The 15,589-nt window shown below is 41.2% G+C and overlaps 2 protein-coding genes and 1 non-coding gene across 3 annotated transcripts; 2 read left to right on the forward strand and 1 right to left on the reverse strand.

Annotated features, from left to right (window-relative positions):
- The first annotated feature begins 125 nt into the window (after positions 1-125).
- trnam-cau (transfer RNA methionine (anticodon CAU)) lies at positions 126-198 on the forward strand. The gene has a single exon. It is a non-coding gene; the product is annotated as a tRNA-Met (tRNA).
- Positions 199-899: 701 nt separating this feature from the next.
- On the forward strand, positions 900-11,512 carry stk24b (serine/threonine kinase 24b (STE20 homolog, yeast)). The gene is made up of 12 exons (XM_077608466.1): positions 900-1,234; positions 1,365-1,589; positions 6,794-7,024; positions 7,134-7,190; positions 7,534-7,642; positions 7,852-8,009; positions 8,130-8,315; positions 8,395-8,543; positions 9,134-9,257; positions 9,619-9,687; positions 9,758-9,894; positions 9,971-11,512. The coding sequence occupies exons 2-12, from the start codon at positions 1,554-1,556 to the stop codon at positions 10,005-10,007; spliced, it is 1,293 nt and encodes a 430-aa protein (XP_077464592.1). The 5' UTR covers positions 900-1,234; positions 1,365-1,553; the 3' UTR covers positions 10,008-11,512.
- A 2-nt stretch (positions 11,513-11,514) lies between these two features.
- donson (DNA replication fork stabilization factor DONSON) lies at positions 11,515-15,220 on the reverse strand. Its single transcript, XM_077608465.1, has 12 exons — positions 14,662-15,220; positions 14,485-14,556; positions 14,066-14,266; positions 13,819-13,997; positions 13,504-13,579; positions 12,994-13,096; positions 12,839-12,929; positions 12,630-12,767; positions 12,357-12,555; positions 12,194-12,263; positions 11,995-12,125; positions 11,515-11,910 (listed from the first exon to the last, which is right to left on the reverse strand). The coding sequence occupies exons 1-12, from the start codon at positions 15,079-15,081 to the stop codon at positions 11,770-11,772; spliced, it is 1,821 nt and encodes a 606-aa protein (XP_077464591.1). The 5' UTR covers positions 15,082-15,220; the 3' UTR covers positions 11,515-11,769.
- Between the last annotated feature and the right edge of the window lie 369 nt (positions 15,221-15,589).

A 15,589-nucleotide genomic window follows, 5' to 3' on the forward strand; every position in this document is an offset into this window, starting at 1 on the left:
AGCATCGTGACGAAGGATGCTGCGGAACCACATGATGGTACTCTGGCGCCTCTTTCTGGCAAAACTGACACTCTTCTTGTATTTGAGTAGTAAAAAAACCCACTCTGTTCTCGTCACGTTGTCAGGCCTCGTTGGCGCAGTAGGCAGCGCGTCAGTCTCATAATCTGAAGGTCGTGAGTTCGAGCCTCACACGGGGCACTTGTTTTACAAAATTTGCAGAATAATATTCTTAAAATGCCAGTCTTCATTATAATTTTGGGTGTTTTCTTTCATTAACGTTGTTCATTCTTCCCTTTCTGTTCCCCTTATCCCCACAAGCGTCGCAGGGGCGCTGGAGTCTATCCCAGCTGATTACAGGCCAGCGGCGGGGGACACCCTGAATCGGAGGCCAGCCGATCGCAGGGCACAAGGAAACAGACAACCATGCACACTCACGCCCATACCTAGGGGTAGTTTAGAGTGTCCAGCCAGCCTACCATGCATGTTTTTGGAATGTGGGAGGAAACCAGAGTACCCGGGGGAAACCCACGCAGGGGAGAACATGCAAACTCCACACAGGTGGACCGGCCTGGATTTGAATCCATGACTCCAGAGCTGTGAGGCCGACGCGCTAACCACTCGCGCCACCGGGCGGCCATACTAATACCTACATAGTTGCCTAAATTTTGACTTGTAGTATCAATTCATGTCTTATATGTATACTACTGTAATTATACCTGATCTAATTTATACACTAAATATGTTTGACGAAAGTGCGAGCAAATGATGAAATCATGCTCCATGCAACTACAACAGAAAAGGCGTGTATGTACATACGATTGTGGATTTTTAATGTTCTTGCACTTCTAAAAACAAACATTTTTTTTCGCAGCTCAGGCGGATTTCGGCAGCTCGATGTTGTCCGAATCAGAACCGCCCAGCTCAGACGTCATAACCCTGGAAAGATGGCCGGCAGTACGGGGCTAAAGTAAGGCAGGAAATCAAAACACGGGCTGCTTGGAGATCATGACGACGAGTTATTCCGAAGAATACCATCGCTTGAGGACTCCTACCTCTTGAGTTTCACAATATGTGACATGCCGGGGTCGTTGTTGTTTGAGGCCGCCACAAGCAGAAGACGTTCGGTTGTCTGCTACCATTGGCTAGCAAGGGAGCGAGCTAACAATGCTAGCTGATCAGCGAGCAAGCTAGCTGCCCGCTTGACTAAAATATCAAGACACCCATCGTTTTAAAGGTGACAGTGGTGAAAAAAGGTTGAATTTTGACCTTAAGCAACATTCGAATAGCTGCCGTCTCGAAATATCTCCCGGGCGTCGAAATCAAGAGAGGAGTGTCCTGATCCGAGTTTACCGTCTGTTTCACAGTTAGCAAGCGACCACATTCCCTCGATCGCCCTGTTAGGATGCATTTTATTTGCGTGAGTGGAGCTTCCGACATATTTTGAACTCTCCAAAAGCTAACGAACAGCGCCCGGACCTTGTTGTCCTGTGGGCCCACCTGTCTACTTACATTCACGGACATAAATAAGCCGAGGAGCTCTGGACAAGTTCAACATGGCCATCCCACCTGGGAACCTCCCCGGGATGCAGGTAAAATCGACCTATCTATTCTTTTATTTTATTTTTATTCAAACCTGTGTCTACCAAACTTTATTGAGCCACCTTTTTGTGTAAAACTAGCAATGGTTTGTTTCAACGCAAAGCAAATATTCTGTCGTATGAGAAATGTTATAGTACTGGTTTAGCTTAAAATATAGTTGACTACCAACCAACTGTAAATTTTTCTAATCCATGTTGGCCAGACGATGGATCAACCATCATGTCAACAAAGAGATTGAGTTTTCATTTGCTTTATTCAGCAGTATTGGGTGGCTCAGTGTATTGATCAACGTCCTGTTAAGATATCCAGCATGCGGTACATTCATGTATCAGCAAAATAGTACCAAAACTCAACAAAACCAAGTAGATGCTTAAACATTTTAGTCAGACACCCTGCAGGGCACAAGGAGACGGACAAACATGAACACTCACACCCACACCTAGGGGCAATTTAGAGTGTCCAATCAGCCTACCATGCATGTTTTTGGAATGTGGGAGGAAACCGGAGTACCCACGCAGGCCCGGGGAGAACATGCAAACTCTACACAGGTGGATGTGACCTGTATTTGAACCCAGGACCCCAGACCTGTGAAGCCGACATGCTAACCACACGCCCTACCGGGCCGCTGGGCCAGTACCCAAAGAGCAAAATGTTTATTTTGAAGTTTTAATATTAAATCCATTGTGTGTGACACCAGTTGTGAAACCTTTCAAACATGCACGTTAATTTGTGCGTGTCAGAGTCCCCATGGTATCACGTTAAAGAGACGTCTGTTAGATGTAACGTAAGTGTTAGTGTACAGACGCTCCCCTACTTACGAACGCAATTGGTTCCGAGCGATTGTTCATAAGTTGAATTGGTTTGTAAGTTGATTCAGTGCTATATTTTGTATTATAATTTATGTTTAAGGCCGATATAAGTATATTGAAGGTTTATATAAGTGCATTTGTATGTTTAAGGCTTGTATAAGTAACACGCATTGGTTTGTACTGAAAAAAATAATAATAATAAAATGGAGAGAATATGTACAGTACTGTAGAGAGAGAGAAAGATTTATGTATTAGAAACTGGCCAAAAGAAGCGACCTAATGACGATTGCAGTTTTCTTCTTTTTTTCATCATAAATGATGCGGTAGCACTGTATGGCATCATTCAATTGATTTGCAAACTTTGTGCAACGTTCAATATTTGGGTCCTGCTGCTCGATCTTTCTGTTTATAAATGGTACTGACGGTCGAACGATTCAATGCCCGTGAAACGCTCACCACTCTCACGCGCATCAAGCTTCGTTATTATTGCCACTCGTTTCAAATGAAATGGCTTGCCTCTTCCTTGCAACTCCCTCAATAGAAGCCTTTAGCTTTTTACCAACCATATTCAATATTGGATGCATGAGATATTTAATGATACAAATGAAAAAGGTTCTTTGCACACTGGAGATACATTCACGCACTTTCGCATTGCAACGAAGAAGAAGGTAGATGCTGGGTGAGCTGAGCTCTCACAGCGCCAGGCGTCGGTATTAGCGGCGGAAAGAAGTTCTACTCCGAAAAAGGCGTGAAATACAAAATTGGACTTGAGAACATTTTTGGACTTAAATGCAATTTGCAGACATGTTCGTATGTACCGTTGTTCGTAAGTTGAATGTTCGTAAGTAGGGGAGCGTCTGTATATAGTAAGGCTTTTTTCTTTAAAAATCGACATAGTATAGTAAGGCTAAGAAAGTCGGAGAATAAATCTGACTTCTGATTCTTCTCCTAGTTATTGCTGTGGTCCAGTGGCAAAAATATTGGTTCAGAACTTGAGGTGGGAATCAGGAGTGAGTTCAATTCCACTCTTTGCAATTCACAAATTGTTTATTGAGGTAATGAAAAGGATAAATATAACTTCCAATCACTTCATTTCAGAAGTCACTGTGGTCCAGTTGCAAAGACAAACGGTCAGAACTTCTGCTGGACTCAAGTTCAAATCAGGAGTGAGTTCAATTCCACTCTTTGCAATTCTCAAATTGTTTATTGAGGTAATGAAAAGGATAGATATAACTTCCAATCACATCATTTCAGAAGTCACTGTGGTCCAATGGCAAAGACAATGGGTCAGAACTTCAGGTGGACTCATGTTCAAATCAGGAGTGAGTTCAATTCCACTCTTTGCAATTCTCAAATTGTTTATTGAGGTGATGAAAATGATAAATATAACTTCCAATCAACTCATTTCAGAAGTCACTGTGGTCCAGTGGCAAAGACAATGGGTTGAAATTGAAGTTGGACACAAGTTCAAATCTGGAGTGAGTTCAAGTCCACTCTTTGCAAATCTCAAATTGTTTATTGAGGTGATGAAAATGATAAATATAACTTCCAATCATCTCATTTCAGAAGTCACTGTGGTCCAGTGGCAAAGACAATGGGTCAGACAGACCTCAAGTTAGTGGATTTGACTCCCATGTGGGAAATGGGGTTCGAATCCCGCTCTCATTTGACTAATCACTACACTAGTAGTTCAGTAAATGGGTAATCCTTTTTTCATTCAAATAAAGACTTAGTCATTTTTTTCAGCAAAACAATATTTCCGGTCAGCCGGGTCAGACAGACCTCAAGTTAGTGGATTTGACTCCCATGTGGGAAATGGGGTTCGAATCCCGCTCTCATTTGACTAATCACTACACTAGTAGTTCAGTAAATGGGTAATCCTTTTTTCATTCAAATAAAGACTTAGTCATTTTTTTCAGCAAAACAATATTTCCGGTCAGCCAAAGGCTGACCGGAAGACAGTTGGGAGGGGGATCCCTGGTGGTGTTCGACAGTCGGCCTGCGGCCGACTGCCGACACCATACAGTCGTTGACTTGCGACACCGGGACGTGAACCCTCGACACCCACGTCGCAGGCAGGTGACTTACCCACTACACCACAAGGCGGCCCGCCTATACATGATTGGAAGTTATATTTATCCTTTTCATTACCTAAACAAACAATTTGAGAATTGCAAAGAGTGGAATTGAACTCACTCCTGATTTGAACTTGAGCCCACCTGAAGTTCTGACCCATTGTCTTTGCCACTGGACCACAGTGACTTCTGAAATGATGTGATTGGAAGTTATATCTATCCTTTTCATTACCTCAATAAACAATTTGAGAATTGCAAAGAGTGGAATTGAACTCACTCCTGATTTGAACTTGAGCCCACCTGAAGTTCTGACCCATTGTCTTTGCCACTGGACCACAGTGACCTCTGAAATCATGTGATTGGAAGTTATATCTATCCTTTTCATTACCTCAATAAACAATTTGAGATTTGCAAAGAGTAGACTTGAACTCACTCCAGATTTGAACTTGAGCCCACCTGAAGTTCTGACCCATTGTCTTTGCCACTGGACCACAGTGACCTCTGAAATAATGTGATTGGAAGTTATATCTATCCTTTTCATTACCTCAATTAACAATTTGAGATTTGCAAAGAGTGGACTTGAACTCACTCCAGATTTGAACTTGTGTCCAACTTCAATTGCAACCCATTGTTCTTGCCACTGGACCACAGTGTCTTCTGAAATGATGTGATTGGAAGTTATATTTATCCCTTTCATTACCTCAATAAACAATTTGAGAATTGCAATGAGTGGAATCAAACTCACTTCTGATTTGAACTTGAGTCCACCTGAAGTTCTGACCCATTGTCTTTGCCACTGGACCACAGTGACTTCTGAAATGATGTGATTGGAAGTTATATTTATCCTTTTCATTACCTAAATAAACAATTTGAGAATTGCAATGAGTGGAATTGAACTCATTCCTGATTTGAACTTGAGTCCACCTGAAGTTCTGACCCATTGTCTTTGCCACTGGACCACAGTGACTTCTGAAATGACACGATTGGAAGTTATATTTATCATTTTCATCACCTCAATAAACAATTTGAGATTTGCAAAGAGTGGACTTGAACTCACTCCAGATTTGAACTTGTGTCCAACTTCAAGTTCAACCCATTGTTCTTGCCACTGGACCAGAGTGACTTCTGAAATGAGTTGATTGGAAGTTATATTTATCATTTTCATCACCTCAATAAACAATTTGAGATTTGCAAAGAGTGGACTTGAACTCACTCCAGATTTGAACTTGTGTCCAACTTCAATTTCAACCCATTGTTCTTGCCACTGGACCACAGTGTCTTCTGAAATGATGTGATTGGAAGTTATATTTATCCTTTTCATTACCTCAATAAACAATTTGAGAATTGCAAAGAGTGGAATCAAACTCACTTCTGATTTGAACTTGAGTCCACCTGAAAATCTGACCCATTGTCTTTGCCACTGCACCACAGTAAAGTTGGAAGTTGTATTTATCCTTTTCATTACCTCAATAAACAATTTGAGAATTGCAACGAGTGGAATTGAACTCACTCCTGATTCCCGCCTCATGTTCTGACCCAATGATTTCACCAGTGGACCACAGCAACAACTAGAAGGTGAAGAATCAGAAGTCAGATTTATTCTCCGACTCTCTTAGCCTTACTTGCTATGTCATTTTTTAAAGAAAAAAAGCCTTACTATACTATGTCGTTTTTTAAGAAAAGAAGCCTTACTATACAATATCGTTTTTTAAGAAAAAAAGGCTTCCTCTACTATGTCGTTTTTCAAGAAAAAAAGCCATGCTATACTATGTCGTTTTTTAGGAAAAAAAGCCTTACTATACTATGTCGTTTTTTAAAGGAAAAAAGCCATACTATACTATGTCGTTTTTTAGGGGGGAAAGCCATACTATACTATGTCGTTTTTTAGGGAAAAAGCCTTCCTCTACTATGTCGTTTTTCAAGAAAAAAAGCCATGCTATACTATGTCGTTTTTTAGGGGGGGAAAGCCATACTATACTATGTCGTTTTTTAAGAAAAAAAGCCTTACTATACTATGTCGTTTTTTAAGAAAAAAAGCCATACTATACTATGTCGTTTTTTAAAGGAAAAAAGCCATACTATACTATGTCGTTTTTTAGGGGGAAAAGCCATACTATACTATGTCGTTTTTTAGGGAAAAAGCCTTCCTCTACTATGTCGTTTTTCAAGAAAAAACTCCCAACAGAGGAAGACTGTTTGAGTTTCTGGCAGGATTGTGCCTGATGAAATTGTTTTAATCCTTCTCTTTTTTTTCTTGGTTATACTTCCACGTTCATTGCTCACCTCTATACATCCATCCATCCCTGTTAGAATGTCAGAGTGGATCCAGAGGAACTCTTCACAAAGCTGCAGCGAATCGGAAAGGGTTCGTTCGGCGAGGTATTCAAAGGCATTGACAATCGGACTCAAAAAGTGGTGGCCATCAAGATCATTGACCTGGAAGAAGCTGAGGACGAGATTGAAGACATTCAGCAGGAGATCACTGTGCTGAGCCAATGCGACAGCCCCTTTGTCACCAAGTACTATGGCTCCTACCTGAAGGTGATGCCTCGCCACACCTTTTTGTTAACCTGTTAATTGGCAAAACGTCGCCAATGCCCTAATGTTTGTTTTTTGATTGTTCTACTTTGAATGTGCCTTAATTGTACAGGATGCCAAATTATGGATCATCATGGAGTATTTAGGTGGTGGTTCTGCTTTAGATTTGGTGAGTCTCATACAATACTGTGCTGTGCTGTTGTACTGACTATATAAATGTGTTAATACTAGGGATGTCCTGATTACATCTAATCACAAATACTATGTCTAGTTTGTATTTATGTGATGGCAGTGCATCCAAACTTGGTGACATGACAGCGAATTAAAAATATCCAGTCATATATTTGGATGATTAGGTAGAGGGCATTTGCCAAGAATGAGCACAACCTTGTAGGAAAATGGAATGGAAACTCTTGGTCACGATGTTTAAATAATCAGACATAAGTAATAGCACCGTGTTTTTCAACAAAGTTTTTTTTTTTTTTTTTTACACTGATGTTTTTTCTGTTAAGATGGAGCCCGGTTCTTTGGATGAGACCCAAATCGCAACTATTCTGAGAGAGATTCTCAAGGGACTGGAGTATCTGCACTCTGAGAAGAAAATCCACCGAGATATCAAAGGTACATTTTCATACACCTGAAAACGAACGTGACAATAATTATGTTTTGCTTCCCATCATTTGGTATGTCGATTAGGAACAGATATACTTTATCAATCCAGAGCAATGTATCAATACATTCGTAGTGATAATTACAATAGCGATGATAACTGTGGTCACAATAAATAACAAACGCAAATGTTTATGCCATTTCAACTCGACGCACCACAGCCGCCAACGTGCTGCTTTCTGAGCACGGCGAGGTGAAGCTTGCCGATTTCGGTGTGGCCGGCCAGCTCACCGACACCCAGATCAAGCGCAACACCTTTGTGGGCACGCCTTTCTGGATGGCCCCGGAGGTCATTAAACAGTCTGCGTACGACTCTAAGGTAAGGAAAGTGATAATGTGACAAAACACACATCCATGCGGAGGTTGCTCAACCTTTGGGATGTTCAATTTGGAGACTGCACAACGATTATGTATGACAACACACATGCATGCATTGCAGGCCGATATCTGGTCTCTGGGCATCACAGCAATCGAGCTGGCGAAAGGCGAGCCGCCGCATTCAGACCTCCATCCCATGAAGGTTTTATTCCTGATCCCAAAGAACAACCCTCCGACTCTGGAGGGAAACTACAGCAAGCCACTCAAAGAGTTTGTCGAGGCTTGCCTCAACAAGGAGCCCAGTTTTGTAGGTATTTCCACAAGGCCATTGTGTTTCCCTTGCAGTCTTGCTATTCTAAGGGCTTTTTCCTGCTTCATTTTTGCAGAGGCCTGCTGCCAAGGAGCTGCTGAAGCATAAGCTTATTGTACGCCATGCTAAAAAGACATCCTACTTGACTGAATTGGTGGACAAATACAAACGGTGGAAGGCGGAGCAGTCGAGAACCACCGAGTCCATTTCTGATGAGTCAGACTCGTAAGTGTTAACAGCTATAGGTATTTATGCACTCGAGATTATTATGGTGGTTTGAGTATACGCGAAATCGGAATAATTTGTGTTTGACACATCACAGTGTTTTTTTAAAAAGTTGAATGTATTGAAAATAATTCCATAGTTCCAAAGCATGAAAAAATGGAGCCCCCTCACCAGCTCAATTTTAATATTTTGATGTTTTTGTGCCAAATCATTGTCTTGTAAGAGCCTCATATCCACAAGCTTCTGGATTCATTTTTTGTATAGTCTACTTTTTAAAATGATTTTATCGTTAGCTCATTGATTAGTTTTGTTACTTGAGTCGCCTATTTGGAAATGTTGGGGAGCACACTCAATACTAGTTCTTTTGCTGTTAAAATAAGGACTAAAAGTTAATTACATTTGGAAATTACTCTGTGTAAAGACGTTTTAAAAAATTGTCACTGTGCATAATTTGTATATAAATGATGATTAAAAAATTCCAATTGATTGCTTTAAAAAATAAAGCACTGTATCAATACGTCTACTTTATACTTATCATGTAATCTTGTAACACCAAATACTGAAGTGTTTTATCGTAATATGTTTGTTAGGGAGCAGGATGGACAAGCATCAGGTGGAAATGACTTTGGCAGTGACAATTGGATCTTTACTATCCGTGAAAAGGACCCAAAGAAGCTACAGAACGGCGAGGGCCCGTCGGGGGCAACTCAACAGGTGCCTTTACATAGTCGTTCCAAATCAATTTTATGTATCACTTACTTGTTGATTATCATCATTCCACCAACATCAACACAACAAAGTTTCAATTATGCTTTCTGTTTTCGAAATGAAAAACTTCATTTTAATATTGCTTACATAACTATAAGTCATAATAATTTAAAAAAATAACGTGTGAAAACTCTTGTTAAATTAAGAGCACATCAGTACAAATGTTCACTTTTACTATCGTAAGTGACATGTTCTTTTGAAGTCCGTCCTAATTACTAGAAAATTTGCCCAACTTAGATGATTCTATATTTTTGTCCACTTTTAGTGGCGTGGTGCGATACGTTTAACATTCCATATTTCTGTGCAGACTAAAGACATTCCAAAGAGGCCTTATTCACTGAGCCTGTCCACAGTCATCTCTCCTGCATTAGCCGAGGTAACAATCACGACCAAAATTGACAAATCATTTTGAACTGAATGTACTGAATAATTGTTACCCTACCCAGCTTAAGGCCAGACAGGAGCAAATGAACCGGAACCCTGTGGTCCTGGACGACTTGAAAGAGGCCATCTTGCGGGCTGAGGAGGCCTACCCTGGGATTTCAGATTCCCTGGTGGCTCACATGATCCACAGGCTCCAGAGGTACCGCTACCTCCTGTCCTGTTTATGATTCAACTACTTTAATATGAACACTGCTTTTTATTTTATTTTTTGGCAGTTTCTCCAGAAGCAGATCATCATCTTCTATCCCATAATGAGCGGCTCTCTACTCCCCAAACACGGAACAATCTTGCTCCCCTTTTGCCATTTTACTCGGTAGCAGCTGATTTTGATCAACATCTATTGTGCTGAGACTTGTATTGACATTGCTGCTATGCAGATTTTTTTTTCTCACCGAAGAGCTCCCAAAGACTTCAGCCTACTCCTCTCTTTTAACTCAAGCAAGTGGCATATCCCATGGAAACCTTTTGACAAAAGATACTTGGTGTGAATGCCATCTTTCCACCAAACAGGCCTAAAGGTAAATACCAGTGTTCATTTTTGGAAAACCTCAGGTAAAGTGCTTAAAGTTGACTGGCAAATTTCAATTTGCAGGCTCTCAATCACTGTGTACAAAATGCCCTCCTACATTTTGTAGATGCTTCTACTGAGAAAAAAAACAGAAATGGCTGAAACTGTAAAAAAAAAAAAAAATCCCATGTTTTACCAATGTGTAAGTCATGGAGCTCCCTGACAAAATGCGATGCAATATAGACATAATGTGCACACAATGCCTTTTACTTCCTTCAGCATACTTTATATGTGGCCACCAAATAGATCAATGTGCGCAGCATTATTATTATAAAGTTTAACATTACCGACAAACATGTAGTGTCTGGGTAAGCCAATGGACACCTTAACTAGAAACGGAAATAGATAAAAACATATCCTTTTTCTAAATGCTTGCTTTTAGCAGGTGTCAGTTGTCATTTGATCCTGTGCCAAAAATAAATCTATACTCATTCCTGAACATTGTGTAGCTCTATACCTGTTAAATCCGACGCACTGTCCCATAGCACATGTGCTTGACATATCCAAACACCTTTTTTTGTGGTCACAAATTAGCATTTGTGTGTACAAAATGTCTGTATTGCCATCATCTTTCCCTCCCATTTCACGGGCTCCAATTTAGTATATCAGTGTTTTGCCTGACTGTGTCCCAAATTGCAATCCTTTCATTTCAAGGGCCTGGAGAAAGCAACCTTGTTTCAAGGGTGGAGGGTATTATATGATAACAGCCAAACAATGCCACTCATCATGCCCTCCTCACACAGGAAGTGCCATTGTTTCTCCTATTTTTAATGACTGTTCAAGTCACCATTTCATTTTTTTCCCCCACCAAGGAAGTGTGGCACTTACTGAAAGAGAACCTAAAGCAAACATTTATTCTACAGTTGCTAATAGCCATGTGTTGCTATGTTTACTTGAGAGCTCCAGAATCTACTGTGCTAATGCAGCAATAATGTTGAGAAGTTGTATGACTTATCAGCACTGGTAAGAAAACAAAAACAAAAAAGAAATGTGATATTTTTATAACTGCCGTTATGGAATACTTAGCAAAATTTTAAAAAGGCTACATCAAATATTACTTTAAGGAAATAACTGTGTACATTTGTTGATCATAGCTGGCAGTTTATAGTACTGTATATAATATTTGCTTGTCATTGGAGAAGTTAAATGTAAGCTTTTAAAGTGGCACAAAAATAAAGATGCTACTGCAGATGTGTATGGCTCCCTTTATGTTTCAAGTAGAAAACACACTACATTTGTAAACTAATGAAATGATAATAACACAAACCATCCATGTAGCTGACTTTGGCCTAGAGGCAAGATACATTGTGGACTGGCAACAAGTAAAATCAGAGGGCTCATACATCCATTTACAACCACATTTAACGTAGTATACTAATAATTTAAATAGGCGATAGGAGGGACAACCCTTTGGCTCAAAGGACACAATGTGGAACCAGAGCCAAATCACTTCTTCCAACTGTAGTTGTAGTTGTGCATGGTGATCTGTGTGAGAGCTGCCTTTCCCAGACTGGAGGATTGCAACAGCTGCTGGACCGAGGCTGGATTGAGGCCAAATGCTGACAGGTCTGCTGACACACTCGCAGACTACCCCATACAAAAATGCAAAGGTAAATGGAACGTGAATCCAAATGGACTGTTGCTGTTACTACTATATTCTTTGAGCAATACCTGTTGCTTGGTCCCATGAATATTCAGGACTGCTGTGGGCGTGTGTGTATAAAGCATGGCTGAGAAATTTCCTTTCTGTGCTGGTCGAAGCAATGTTGTAATGGCATGGAGAGAAGTTGGCAGTATGGGTCCTTAAGCATATAAAAAAAACATGTTTTGTTCCTGCCTCCTGGGTTTGGATTCCGCCACTTTCCCTCACCTGTTATCTCCATGCTGCTAATATTCTCGTAGGCAGAACCAACCTGGCTCTTCACATTTATACAACGAGCCTAAAATACAGATTTTATTAATGAGCTTTGTGCTTATTTTCAAAAGCATTTGCCCCTTGTTTCCCCCAACTTCTGAAATTTTGCTACCTTTACCTTTAGCGATTGCATCGCAGCACCACGAAACGCAACGGGGGCCAGAATGGTCGGTGGTAGGCCCGCCTGAGAGCCCGCCGCTGCCACCACACTCTTACAGTTGATGAGGAAGTTGACGAGCGTAAACGTCTGCGGCCCCTCCACGAACACCACGGACCCCGGCTTGTGGTCGACACTCACTTTTCGACCACCCGTATTCCTGGATGACGGGAGTAAAGGAGGACAAAACGGCAAAGGGGACCCGGTGAGCGGCAGTCGGAGGCTGGAGGATACAGTTGGATGCTGATCCCGTCTGGCTTCTTGATCTTTTCCTGGACTCCCATCTCCTTCAGCCACGAGAGGCTGCTGCCTTCGTCCTCGTCATCATCCTCGAGACAATCCGTGGAGCACTCGTCTTCATTGCGCTCTGACCTTTAGCCATAAAAGATTATGGGTGAGTGTCTGAATAACATGTCCCATCAGTAAAATATCAAATATCTTACTCTTTCTGCTGTGGCGTTTCCTCGTCGCCAAGACTTTGTGGCTCCCTGCTAGCTGGCCTTTCTTCCACTAGCGGCAGACTGAACTCGATACCTAGCCATGGATAAGGACAGGAGTGAATTGAATGATCTCCTTATTGGCATTGGCAAAACCTCACCGTCAGCCCTCATGGCCTCTCGAAGGCCCTTGGTCGTAGGAGAAAGCAGAGCATTTATGCTGCCCGAGCCTCCCAGTCCAGCTGCCCGGAACAAGACTGTGAACTGAAAGAACACAAAAGAAATGCTCGGAGACCCACAGGAGCTCAGAGTACATCACAATTAGCAACAGTATTACGCGAAAACTTAATGTATTTACTGGTATTTAACCTATTCCTTCAAATTATGTCTTCAAATTTGCCTTGCTTGTAACGGACAGACTTTTCTCTGGTGTGTGAAATTGTTTATGTAGGTTTTCTTAAATGTATAATTTAAGGATAAGGCCTTAAGTTGCAACTTTGAACAAGAGGAACGAACAAAAGACATGACATCGGTGTTTGAAGTTACAGTCAAAAGATAAGGTACCGCTTAAGTATCGTTATTCTGCTTAGCAGCACACTATTCTATTTCTTCTAAAATAAATGTTTCGCATTTCATTAGCTATTAGGTAAAGTGATGAAGTAAATCTGTACCTGATAGGAGCAGACATAGAAGTAAGGACATAGCCTGGCTTTTAGGAGACTGTAGAGGGACGACAGACTGGCTGACCTGCACAAAAAGAAAAATCTAGGAATTTATTTGTTTGCATTTGTTAAAAAAAAGAAGTATAGAATCTAGAGCAGTGTATGTGACAGCCGAAGGCATCAATGTCAAATAACAACGCAAATATAAAAGCATAAAAATTGACCAAGCAATGACTCAGATCGTTATAAAGTGGCCTGTTTGTTGGTGTGCCGTTGGATTACTTTGATGTTGAATACGTGAATTGGTAGCAGGCTCATTCTTACCATTCACTCATAAGAACCTGCTGCATTTCTAAATCATGTGCCCAAGGGGCACTTTTTCCAGTAAATCTTCGCTCAGCGTTGATCCTGGGAAAAAGAGGCACCCAAGGCAAGCTAGGGTGTTGCCAATAGATCAGACTCTGCTGAAAGGCACAGCGAAGCTCCGTGCATGACTTTGGATCCTGTAGCAGGTGAAAAAAAACGAAATATTTTTTTTTCCATTTTTAAAACAAGCAACAATGGTCTGTACCTGCAGGTTATGGGACAAGGTGCTAAATTGGGCACGACAGTGCCGGCTGAGCCCCGAGGCTTCCTCCTGAGCTTTGGGATGCTCGCACCAAGACAGCGGCAGGGGGGACGTGAAAAGGAGACGAGTCTTCAAGCTCCAGTCGGAGGGATACTCTGTGCACAGAGGAGCTGCTATGGAACGAGGAGAAATGGCCTGTGGGCTCTGAATGGGGAGAAAGGTTGAAAAAATAAAAATAAAACAAGGAACATCAATGGAGTATGTATGATGTAGCCTGCCTCTCGTGGAATTTGGTGAGGAATTCATTCAAAATTTAACCAAAATGTCCCTTTGTAGTGAATGCAAATTCAATGTTGTCTGTCACTCTCTTGCATTAATAACCATAAACAATGTTGTAGGGTAGAACTATCCTCCCTATTTACCTTCACCAGATGTGTTTTAACATCTTCCTCGCTTTCCTCGAAGAGAGAGTCATCCTCAGAGAGAGAAACCTTCTGTTGAGGGAAACACATTAAAATTTTGAACAAACATCACCACCACAAAGTTCCAACTTGGAAGTCAAAACTGTGGACCGGAATGAAAAACGATCAAGAACTCACCTGCTTGTCGTTTTCTTGTCGGAACGCGCCTTCTAATGTGGTCAACAATTCTGACAAAGGAAAATCGTTGCTTTTAGTTGTCAGATCTTCTCTTATTGCTCTATTTTTCCCATTTTGGCCTCCCGTCTCGTCGTCTTCGTCGTTATAAATGAGACGTTTCTTCCTCGGGCCGTGTCTGTTCTCAATGTTTGCGAAGGGGTTTCTGCGTTTCAAATTTCCACTGGATCGAGTGTGGTTACTTGGGAAAAGTGGGCCGGGGGAGAAGGGACGAACACACGGGGAAGAGTTGCTTTGCTCCGGGCTGGGGAAAGCTTCGCTCCGGGCCCTTTTCCTTCGCATCCGCATAATTTCCGATGGTCGTTTGAAGCTGGGGGAATAGCTTGATCCTTCGGACATTGTGGGGACTACTAATTCGTCCATTACGTCCTACAAATTTAAAAAAAATCGTGTAGTTGTAATCCACAAATTGGTTGATTTAAAAACCTGGCGCTTTACAGTGACGACTTGCTTCTTCTTCTACGAATGAAATGGCAGTGTGCATCTAGAGTTGTGATGCATTACCGCCATCTAACATACGGAGAATGTATCACAAGAAGGGCACCGATTGTTATTATTATTTTTTTTTTTATGTACTTAATGCAATGCCTTTATAATCAATCGCTTGATTGCTCGTGTTAAGTGTCCAGGTCTGAGTGGCCAATTCCCTCTCTTCATATTTAGGTTTGAGACGAAAATATAAATAAAAGGCAACAAATCAATATTTCATCTTTTATTACATAGCAGTGAATAGTAATTTACAAAACACACATTTGAGGCAAGTTATACACAAATGTTAGACTTTGAAAATAACCAAACATGCATTTTTTTGTATTTGGATTTTTTTTATTTTATTTTGCATATTGTTAGAATATCCCACACACAAGTAAGT

The sequence above is a fragment of the Stigmatopora argus genome, chromosome 1, assembly GCF_051989625.1.
Source record: "Stigmatopora argus isolate UIUO_Sarg chromosome 1, RoL_Sarg_1.0, whole genome shotgun sequence".
Classification (NCBI taxonomy): Eukaryota; Metazoa; Chordata; class Actinopteri; order Syngnathiformes; family Syngnathidae; genus Stigmatopora; species Stigmatopora argus.